Below are 12167 nucleotides of genomic sequence, written 5' to 3'. Positions count from 1 at the left end.
CCATTATGGAAGAAGTGATTAGAGGAAACTTATTTAGCTAGCTCCCTTCTTTATCCAAAATATTCCCCTACAAAACATGTTCAGAATATGGCAGGTAGCTTTTGGCTCATACAAGATAGGTAAAACGGTGAGCGGAGTCATGTAGCATTTTTCATTGTAAGGAATTCCGGAACACTTGGTACTGCCTGTACCATCTGGTGGGCAGTGAGGCTGACTGAGCAGTTCTGCTGACATTACTGGAGGCTTTACTGTGCATTTTGATAGGAGAGGGATTAGATGGTGTAAAATTCTGCACTGGAATTTGACCAAGTCCTTTAAGACTAGTGTACAGACCAGCCAGTATGCCCCAAAAGCACAGTAATGTGTCTTTTATAGTCACCTGTCTACTTAACAGGAATTCATAGGAAGAAGCTTGATGTTTGTTGTTATAGAATTACTGACAAGGCAGTTTTAACACAGGTTGCCCAAGCAAATCAGAAAAGCTCTGGAGCATGGAAAAGATGAAAACCTATTTCTGCCTTATAAAAAGCATACAGCCAAAATTGTCTGATGAGAGCAACCTGATCCTTGTACGCTACTATCAAATGCAGCGCCAGAGCGACTGCAGGAACGCTGCCCGGACCACCATCCGCTTGTTAGAGAGTTTGATACGCCTTGCAGAAGGTAAGGCCCTGGCATTTTTGTTTTTAGGCTAACAATTAACCTTTATGAAATGAGCAGAACAGGAGTGTAATTATAGCCAGCAAGCAGAATAGCAGCTTTTCTGTAGAGGTGGGGATAGGTGATTATTGCATTATTTCATCTTTCTAATATACAGAGAGTAGGAACTGGAGATTTTGAGTGTGGGAAAGAGTGTTACATTTAGATTATCAAAACCAATTTTCATTTTGACATTCTCACACACATAATAAACACTAGACCCACTGGAAGAAATGATATTTGAGAGAAAAATCTCAGAAATCATGTGCTTTTATGAAAAGCAATCTCAGTATTTACTTAGCTTCATTTGAATCAAATATTTGCTTCTATCCTAAAATTAATATAACATTAAAAAGGCATATTTTTTGTTTTCTTAAGTATCAGTAGTCAAGTCTGTATTTTGCAATACAACTTCAGGATTTCCAACTCTGAGTTCAAATCATATTTCATTTGTAAGAACAAAACCAAAGGAAATAGTAGGTTTCTCTTGTAACATCATTTTATTTTATAAAATGGCATATCAAATATTTTCAGGATGAATTTAAATGAATATGCTGAAATTTGTATAAGAATCGTAAGTGGCAATGTAGTGCCTCCTGCTTCAGATGTTTATATCCTGTTGTCCATTTTGGGGGAAAAGGCATTCTTCATTTAAGTGAAAGACATTACTAACTTTTAGGGATTCACATATAATTTTCCCATTCAGTATTTTTTCCATTCTTTTCAGTTAACATGATTGGACCTCTTAGGAGCATTTTGTTCTTTCAAAGTATTATGTACGTGGTATTAATTAATCTGCCTTTCTCTTGTTGAATAAGAACTGAACATGTTTCCTTGGCCAGTTAGGAGGAAGGCTTTATGTGGTAAATTATTTGCATTATATTTCTTTCCAAAAAACTGGTTTTGTTTTGCTAACCTGAGAATGGGAAAGGAAGAAAAAATAAAACTGTTGTTGAGAAAATAATTTTAAATAATGCTAAATTTGTGGCACAGACCCCTGTAGAGGAAATCAAGTTTTTTTCTGACCTGTGGTGAAAACTAGGCTTTATTTTTTTACTTTGTGGCGATGACATGTACCTATATAGACAGAGATGTTTCATATCATACTCTTTATTGTGATATCCAGAACTTTACATAATTTAAATGTATAATTTTGAGCATCTTTATTCGAACTGTCACTGTAACTATAATTTGAAACTAACACCACATTGTTTACTAGAAAAACTAAGCCTTCCAATTCCTGTTGAAAATTACACTAAAATAAAAATTACTATATTTATGTTTAAGTTACGCCCATGCCCAAATGTTTGAAGAGCTGAAGAAATTTGAAGAAATACCCTGTTCCTTCTAGTACAAAAAATTGTTTTTCAACTTTGGTAATGCTTGCACCTATTTATTTTTGATAGCTCATGCCCGGTTGATGTTTAGGGATACTGTGACTTTAGAAGATGCTGTAACTGTGGTATCAGTGATGGAATCTTCTATGCAGGTAAGGTTTCTTGCAGACACTGTCATTGATGCAATACCCCATGTAAGGGATTCAGTTTTTCATGTAGACAGGTGCCAGCTCCCTTCTTCTCTTTGGAAAGAGTTCTATATATTCATGGAAAGTAGCTCATCAGAGACCTTGACAAGTCTTTTTTAGTCCATTTCGATTGTTAAAATCTTTAAACAGAGATTATACTGAAAAATCTGGATTACTGATAAAGGCGTGTTATCTTTTTTATAGACTTTGCAGTCTAAGTGAAGTTTTGGCATACTACTGACTTTTGGTAATCTACATTTTAAAAACCATTTGAGCCAGAAATTGCACGTATATCACTGTCTTTAATAGCCTCTGATGGATTTTTCCTCCATGATGTTATGTAGTCACTCATTAACTAGGTATGAGAGAACTTAATCATTTTTTGAAGCAAGTCTGAACAATTGCCAAGACCTATACTTTATTTTGCCATTAAATCATTTTAAACTATGTTGGTGGTAATAGTAAAACTCAGAACTTTTAGAAGACTAATTTTACTCTGAGAAACTTTAAAATGTCAAAACTTTGGTTGGACTGAAAATTGTGCATTCCAATTATCATGTGGATTTGTGTAATGCTTCCGTGTAAAAAGGCATTGAAAAAATGTGGAAGGCCAGATTTTAGTTTACTGTAACATTATTAGGATGTTGAAAAAGCAGCACATTTAGAATTAATAGAAGAAATGTGAGTCTGACACAAGGGGTTTTTTTCAGTGGAGATGTGGAAAATAATATAGACACGATTACTTAAGATAGAATGTTTTTAAGAAAAGTAAGTCTTCATGCTTTGGAGAGGAAAAAAATTGCCATAAGCAGATTATGCAAAGTTTTATGCATGGGGCTTTTTAGCACGTCTGAAATATTTGGGTTTGGCTCTGTCAGAGATGCTGTACTCCACTGCACAGCTGGCTGTCTGATCCAAAATGGCATTTTCTATGTTTCTGTATAGGTTGATATAGATATATTCAAATTAAAAGAGTTTTATATAGCACCCATTAGCTCAGTGGACCTGGAAGACCTTTGCAGGAGTAGATATGTTCCTTTTTGGAGACAAAGCTGTTCAGGGTAGATGCACAAAGTTACAGGTGGCAGGTAGGCCCTTGTGGTCTCCCTTGTTCTTTCAGTGAGGGTTGAAAGACTCATTGGGGTTTGTGCCACAGATAATCTACTGCACAGCATTGCAAATGGAATTTATCTCAAAAATACTACAGGGCCTGACCTTATTAAGTAGGAAAAGATTATTACCCTGTCTGCTGCAATTTGCCTTGCACTGTTTTGAAGAGCTCAGCTTTTCAATGACAGGACTGCATCTAAGTTAAAACGTGAAGCTGTTGAAACAGCAGAAGATATCACGTAAGTGTTCATTAACTGTAATTAAACCTGTAATTAACTAGATGGGAATTTGATGGGGCAGTGGTTTCAAAGCAATATGGTTTGGGATATAAGAACTCTGAAATGCTAGTTTTCTTCTTTTTGTTTTTGGTAAGAGATGAAAAAGTGAAACATATGTCTATAGTAACTAATGTGTGTTGTCATCTGTGTGTCTCTTTCCCTCATTCAGTACCAGTAAAAGCGAAAGAATTGTTTTAGCTGTGGGTCACTGTTTCGTTTTTAAATAGCCCTGCCCTCAAGGGCTGCAGTTTGCATCACAAACATCTGTCTAGTAAGAGTCAGTGAAAATTTGCCTGAATTATGACTGCAGAAGACTACCTGGGAGTAGCTGATATGCTCACTGTATTTGCTCCACCCTTCACTTCTCATGAACAAGTAGGCAAATGTGTTCATTTTTGCTAGGAATCTGCAAATTTGTGCTCTGCTATTTAAGGTCAAATTTTACTTTCCTCCTGGAAAGTATAATTGATTCACTGAAACAGTTTCTTTTCGAAGGAAGAGATTTCTTTGTTTTATTAAAAAAAGATAAAAGTAGCATGCAAAAGTTTATTTTCAGAAATGGTTTCCTTCTCTGGAAATAAAACCCACAATGTTTTGTATAGATACATCCTGCGTTTGCTGCCCAGTTGCCAGTCTGCAGAATGAGGTTGTAAATGGGGAAGTACCAGTATCATTCTTGAAGGACTGGCTGCCACCTTTTATCTCAGTAAATTCCATCTTCAACACTGTCTTTGCAACTTCTACAAGTCATATTCTTGACAGGATAAAATTAAAGTTCACAGTTTTCTTGTAAGTGTTCAGATATTTCTTGTGAGCCCTCTGGGGAAGGAAGACTATCAAATTTTTATCAGCAACCTAGTTCCTTGTGGGTTTTTTGTTTGTTTTGTCCTCTAATTCACCCTTATAATTTCTCTTTCTTACACTGAGAGCATATATCAATCCCCCTTTGTCTCATTTCCTCTTGTTAATATTGTCTCACTCCTCCTCTTGGTCGTTTCCATCCTTGTTTTATTCCCTTTCCAATCACTCTCCTTTTACTCCTTTTTATGTTTGGTCTTCCCATCCCTAGGCATTTTACACCCTTCCTTTCTGCTAACTTTCCCTTTAATACTTTCTCTTTTAACCTCTCTCTTCTGCCCTCAGTTCCATGGCATGTGGTTTTGTCTCATGGTTACCTTCCCCTACTCAAAATGGTATCTCAGAATCTCAGAGGGGCAGATATCTCAGAGATGTGAGCACCAGCATAGGAATGGACCTTCACAGGTGTCTGAAAGTTCCTTAGAATTGCACACACACACACACACGCGCACAGTATTTAAAAAGAAGCTTATTGTGATGGCCAAATACAGCATTGAAAAGTCAGTGAGGATAAGACATTATTGTACCCTGTAGCCATATATCTCCTTTTTTCCATTGGATCTTTAGGTCACAGATTGACAGTACTCGGGCCAAAAGTAACTACCTTTTGTCAGTATTTTGCTCAATATTGCCTGCTGTTCTAAAGGTGGTATTCTCAATTGTGCTTGACTATTTTAGAAATACCAATTCACCTATCCTTACATAGCCTTTGTGAAGTGATGGGATGGTGCTCCTGTTCTATCACTTGGAGCTGAGTTATGCACAATCCAGGAGAAATTGACCACTGGACCATACCCCATGAGACATGGTTGGGGTCCCAATTTTAGAGTAGTACCACCTGAAGTGTTTGAGCCCACTTTCTGTTGTCTGGAATTTCCTTCTGTGCACACACCACATCAGAATCCCACTTACAGATTTATTGTCTTTCAGAACCTTTTCTTAACTGGCTTGTTCTGAGTCACAAGAACTGGAACTTAGCGTCAGACTTAGCATGGAATCTGGTTCTCCTTGGCTACTTTTAACTGCTCTAACCAAAACACTGAGTCCCTGTCTCAATACCCAGGGACCTTCCAGTTCCTGAAGCAAATACCGCAAAGGCGACAGACTGGAGGCTCTGTGTGGAACAGATCTGTCGTGTTCCTGAAGTGATATGCAGAAAAAAACCCAAGTGGTAACTTCAGTGGGATGCATTAAAGGTTGCATGGACAGCCTTATTTTTAGCACTGTGTAATTTCAGAGAGCTTTAATTAGCCACCAGAATGATGTTTTTCAATGTCATTTTTTAATATAAAATTTAAACATTACAAAACGGGAGAACCAGAAATTGCCACAGTTGAAAATGTGTGATTCATGTGATGCCCTATGTAGCAATTTCTGGATCTAGAGACTCCATTGACTTCTGCTATTGCTCTCATGGCACTTGATACATATATATCTTGTTCATTAGTTGTATTGAGCTTTATAGATTAGACAGGAGTGGTAAATGCTAAATTTGTGGAAGAATAGAGGGTTTGTGGTATGAGGTGTTTTTTTTTCCAAAGAGCAATTAACTACAGAGCTATTCTAGATTATTTGTTATGGAACAAATCGCTGTGCAGATGCTCTGTTCCAAATAAAAGCTACTTCATTTTTTACAAAGAACAGCAAAATTGCTCCATATCAGAATCACAATTCACTGGAATTATTCACAAATAGTTACTCTTAGAGAGCTGTTCAGAAATATTTCTGCCAGACAATAGACCCTGTGTTGTTAAGCCTGAATACCCGGGGTTTTCCCTTTAAAAAAATTAAGCAAAGCTAATGAAAACTTCTAGCAGTCAGAACTTCTTTTGTTATAAAAGTTCCTCACATGGGCAGAAGTTTTAAAAAATATTTGGAAAACTTCTTTAATCCTAATTTTCATTTTCAGTCATGATGTTCTCAAGCCTTAGGTGGACTTCCCATTCTTTGTATTAATGAAAATAAACCAGTGTGAGTAAACTGCAGGCTTGACCATGTAATTACCTTATGTGTATGAGCAACTTGGCCCCTGTGAGCAGACAACAGGGTTATTTGTGTGGATACAGTTAGCAAATATTTGCTACCTTAAGCTTTAAATACCTAAGGGAGAGTCTTTGATAAAATGATCTCTGCTGAGTTAATTTAATGATGAATAATAAAGCTAGTTTCCTGTAATTTTTTTAATCTCTTTGGTGACACAGGGAGGGGCACTTCTTGGAGGCATCAATGCCTTACACACCTCATTTCCAGAAGATCCAATGGCGCAGTACCGAATGCAGTGTGAACTCATCCTGGAGCGGCTGGAGCTGCAACATCTTCTGCACAAAGAGCTACAAAGACTTGACAGGTCTATATAAAGTAACAAACTAATTCAGAAGTGAAAAAGAATTTGTTTCACAATAATATTTGGAGAGGGTCTAAAAATAGTCTGACATTGGGAAGGGACTTGTTCTTTAGAGGACATGAGTAATCAGAGAGATTGTTTTAAAGTAGGACTCTGAGATCATCAAAAGGTCATTTCTCCCTCTGGGTTATGGAATTTGCAAATATTTTACAAGTATTTTAATCAGTTTTCAACTCATATCTCAATACTATGCTCAGGTAAATTTCAGCAGAGCTTCTTAGAGTCAAATGCCAAATTCTGTAGCTGAGCAAATAATTTTATATAACCTTTTGTTACTTGCTTGGTAAAATACAGCAGATCTGTTTCATGATTTTTTAAGCCTTTTGTGTTGGGCTTGTCAGAATCCTTCTCTTTCTGCTAAGGGAAACTGTAAGCCTGAGTCAGAATTCTGTTCTTTTGGGTGATTTTTCTTTTTTGACATGCTGGAATTTTCTCTGTCCCATCACTAGTTTTCAGCTCACTGCAATATCTTTGGAAAGTCTATTTGCTGTTATTAATAGAAAACTGTTACTGTACTGAGACTGAAAAAAAACCACTAGGATTGCAAGGAAATAAAATACAAAAAAATAATATTTGTTTCCTGAAATGAGATTAGTCTCCAAAGGAACTCATACTTTCTTATTGTTAAAGGACGATAAAAGATTAATGTTGTTGAAGTTAATGGAAAGAGCTGGGAGAATTTATTTTTATTTTAAATACTTTTGAGATTTATTTTGTAACTCATAGTAATGATATGTTAAATAACCACAGAGTCAACAAATGCAGATGAAAGTGGGATATCTTCCACAGAAAGACAAAAACAGAGGTGTTCACAAGGGACCATAGAAATGTAGGATGAGATGAGAGATCAAATACAAAGACAGGATCAGGTCTGCATTTGACCTTCCCAGCAGGAGCTCATGTTATCTGCTCTGAAGCCCTTCCAGTGATGAGGATTTTCCATTGCCATTGGATAGTCTGTTCCACGATTGCTCCACCTAATGCTCATAAAGGTTTTTCCAGGATCTCAGTGAATCACCTATGCTGCAAATTAAGCTGATTTCTTCTTCCCTCTCTTAAGCAGCTGAGGGAATGCTAAATTAATGTCCTCTTTAAAACAACCTATTCTGTATTGGAAGACTTGTTCCATGCATTCCCCCAAACCTATATTTCAATGAAACAAGCATTTGTCTCTAATCCCTTCTTGATAATTTATATAATTAGTGCCACTTTCTATAAAAAATTCAAGAATAAACATGTTAGTAAACAATCATGGTAATTATTCTGAAACATACTTGTCAGTATAGTATTTTCTCTCTCATATACCAGAGAAACTGTTTATAATGCATAAGAATAATTTCTTCTAGACAAATACAGTAACTTTTGAGATGGAACATGGCTGCTTTTCGCTCATGGTTTGTATCACTATTTAGCAAAAAGCAGAATGCTATCTGCCTTGGAAATAATGTGTTTGGGTACAATAGACAGAATATCAGCTATACTGAGATTGGAGGGAACACTCATTCTAGCAGCTCTGTTGTTTTGGAGAGCCCTGAGAATATTGATGACCACAGACAATGATAATTCAGTTTATAGGTGTTCTGAGGTGCTTTCACTCTATCACATGGAATTTTTGACATGTTGAGTATATAGTGATTATAAGAGAAACCCAACAAAAATCACTATTCCAGACAATACCTAGATTTTCCATTTCAATAACTCATTTGAGGCTTTGTCTGGCTCAAGATAAAATTTAATTATGTTCCTGTTCTAGAAGATAGATTTACAGAATATATAAAATCTGCAAGGTACTTTAGCAATGATTGTAAGTAGTGCAAAGTTCTTTGTTTAGTTTTTGGTGGTTTTCCTGTTTGATTTCCTAAAGAAATGCAGTTTAGGTGGTTGCCTTCTCTGTCCACCAGCCTATCTTCTATTGGGGACACTAAATTCTGCTCCTTACTGCTGAAGGTGCTGAAAGATCACAGACTGCACCACCAGCTTTCAAAGCAATAAGTGAAACTTAGTACTTTACTCTTGTGGCCTACATTATTTGTATCTTTCCACCAGTCACACATATTAAGTATCACTAATGCAATGAAGAAAGCAAGGGAAAGAAAAATAATTTACTGTTGCTTATTTTTTCTTCATTTTATAGGTTGCAAATGGAAAATTCAAGCCAGTTGCAGCCTGAAGAGACAGATTTCAGTACTACCACAAGATGCTTGAACGGGGATGTGTTTGGACAGTCAAAGCAAAGGTCTCAGTCAGAATCTTCAAAGCAACAAGAGGATAACTCTAGACCACAGCTGCCTTTGCCTGAAGGCAGCTGTGACAGGGATATTCATCCAGAACCCTTGTGCAACCAAGCACATAGTAATAACAAAAATACCAACAGCCTGGCATGGTTTGACAGCCTGGAAGAGAGCAACGTTGATGCTGAAGAAACTTCTCAGAAGAAGTCTCCGGTGCCCAAGATATCTCCAAACAACTTGGCTTCAAAAACCTGGTGTAAAACATCCTGTTCTGAACAAAGATCTGCTTCAATAGCAAGGAAGGGAAATGGAATAAGAGAGTCACTAGCAGCTGTGGATCTACATGCTCCTTTGAAACAGGACAAAGTTTCCAAGTTAAGCAAGAAAAGGACAGAAGAATTTTCAGAAGCTGATGCTCCAGGCCCAGCATCACCAAGTGCTAAAGTGCAGGACTCAGTTGTTACACAACATGCTTCTAAAAGGTGGCAGAGGCTGCACACAGAGAAATCACATGGATTCTTTACAAGTACACAGGACCCTGAGGCAAAGGCCCTTCCTTCAGTATTGCCTGCCTCTGGCTTGCCAAATCTTTCAAGTGATGCAGGTTCTGTGCTAGGGGAAGAAGAGAACAGTACATCTGTAGCAGCAAAAAATGCAACAATTTCCCTGAGAAAACGAAGTAAAGGTCAAGCAGTGAAGGAAATGAATGTAGTAAGTTCCCATGAGCCAGAAATCTTCGACAGTGAAAGTCCCCCAGCTGCTAAATTAGCTAAATTTTCTTTCAAACCAAGGACAAAACTTGACCATTCTTCAGAGAAGAAAAATGAAGTTTTTCACAGTGAAACTATTTTTAAGCCAGAAGAGAAGCTGCCAGAAGGATGCTGCCCCCCTGAGAAAGGCAAGATGACATCGATGCACTTAGGAAAACGTAGTTTGGAAAAACAATCAATTGATAATAAAGGGAAAAAAGAGCAAGAGAGTCAGGCCCTAGGGAAAGACATCAGAGGAAGTACAGCAATATGCTCTGATGTCAGTTTTGATGCTGTGTCACCTCCACCCACTGAGAAGAAAAGGGAGGGAGAGGTGAAACTTGGTGGCCCAAGCACAGGGAAGGTGCGCTCCAGCACGTTAGCCAAGCTGTCAACATTCTCCTTTGTATCACGTCCCGAGTCAAAATCAGAAACTTCACCTGCCATTAAGACTGACACTAACAAGGAAAGCCATAGTCCGTCACTGAAGCTGCATGTGGGCAATCCTAGCAGAAGGAAGAGTTTTGCATTGGGAAATGCTGGTAAAGCCAGTATGATCACACAGAAATCTCTCTTCTCAATAGCAGAGCTAGATGATGCTACATTAGATTTTGATTGGGATGAAGAGGTTAGGAAAAATCCAAGCACATAACGTGTATCTTCCCAATTACTTAACATGCATTTCTCCTGGATCTTCACCCTTCTATCAGTTGTATCCATGATTTTCAAACTATTCCATAGAGTCATCCTGGACCTATGTCAGCACCAATGAACATACTTTCTTTAAGGGCCTTATACTTTACGTAAGCCAAGGACTGCATGTACTACAGGCCTGATGTGGCTTTTAGTTTTCTAAGCTCTTCCCGAGAGTATTTATCTTACTTGACTCTTTTGATTGACCTGATGAAACCTGAAGACTTGTATGCTTATTTTCATGTGTCCAGAGTGAATGATCTTGCAGAAAAGCAGACTTGGTTGACTTTATCCTTTATTATATGTAGCGGTTGGAACTACACATGATTCAGATTGCCTTCCAAATGACTATGCTGCTTTAGAAAAATGGTGATGCTAAAAGTTATGTCATTATATGTTGTTCATCTGTATATACTATTTGTCTCAACATAGTTATACCAATATTGTCATTTATCATCATGCTGTGGTATGTCTGTATTATCAGTATCATGACAATTTTACTGCATCCCTGATTACTGTGCTTGTTTTCACATGGCTAATGTTGAAGACATGGATCGAGAGCTTTTTTGTTTCTGTTTTTTTTTTTTTTAATTTCAATTTTAAATACACTTATTCAGATATCTGTGTTTGTATTCTGGGTCATTTTATGAAAATACACCTCTGTAATAAACACACAGTTCTCCACTGCAGAGACAACACATTTCAGGTGATTGAATGGGAGTCCTCAGTAACCAGGATAATTTTAATGCAGTCAGGCCTTGTAGATAAGCTGCACTTCAAACCTAACAGCATTGTGAAGAGCTTCCCTAGTGTAGCTTGGTTCTGATTCAGATAATGTTTACTTGGCTATTGGAATTGTGATTAGAGTTTTACTGCATCGGATACACAGTTCATCTTCTGTAGCATGCTGCATCCTATGTCATTCATTTGTCTAATGGCAAGTTAATCTACTAATGCATCACATGTTTACAGAGAAAGGTAAGCCTTAATTTTCTTCTAGTGACTTGCCTGGTATGTTTCTTCTGTATTTGAATTCTCAACAGAATATGTTTGTTATTACCTGCAAGGTAAACAGAGAATAGAGTGGTGCTTACAGTACAGTAAATCCTTTGAGAGACTTCCTAGCACAAAGAAGATCCAGTTCCCTGTTGATTTGCTTAGAAATAGCTCTCTTGAAACCAGGGGAGTTAAAATACTGCAAAATTTCAGAGAATTGAGAGACTGTGAGGTCCAAATACTTCAAAGTGATGGTATCATTAGAGATAGTAGTTGGCTTACTGTTGAGAGCTTGGGAAAAAGACAGAAACACTGCTGTTCAGACTGCTTCTGTGGTAGTTTCTCTACTGGAAACATGACATCAACCAAAACAAGTGGAATTTATCCACCTCCTCCCAAAGCACAGAGCCACCCTAGCATTTCCTTCTCACAAAAACCTATGCCAGGATGAGGGGGACATGCACCCAGTGAAAATCAGAAGTTTCCTACAGGATGCTGTGTCTACACTGAAACTTGAGAAGGGTCAAGAATTCTGGAGCTATTAATGTTTATGATGGTCTTCCTACCTGAATTTTTTGCATCAGCCACTTACATGGTTGTCTCATTTACAATCAGAAATCATCT

General features: G+C 37.5%; 1 protein-coding gene across 1 annotated transcript in view; it reads left to right on the top strand.

Moving 5' to 3' along the window:
* Positions 1-11233, top strand: part of MCM9 (minichromosome maintenance 9 homologous recombination repair factor) — a 49420-nt gene extending 38187 nt beyond the window's left edge. Inside the window, exons 10-13 of the mRNA XM_071548969.1 lie at positions 460-663; positions 2106-2188; positions 6672-6817; positions 9009-11233. Of these exons, the coding sequence (XP_071405070.1) occupies positions 460-663; positions 2106-2188; positions 6672-6817; positions 9009-10506 (1931 nt within the window). The 3' untranslated portion in view covers positions 10507-11233. The remainder of the gene's footprint in view (positions 1-459; positions 664-2105; positions 2189-6671; positions 6818-9008) is intronic.
* Positions 11234-12167: the final 934 nt, after the last annotated feature.

Source organism: Pithys albifrons, chromosome 2 (assembly GCF_047495875.1).
Source record: "Pithys albifrons albifrons isolate INPA30051 chromosome 2, PitAlb_v1, whole genome shotgun sequence".
Lineage (NCBI taxonomy): Eukaryota > Metazoa > Chordata > Aves > Passeriformes > Thamnophilidae > Pithys > Pithys albifrons.
This window is presented reverse-complemented; position numbering and strand designations above follow the sequence as displayed.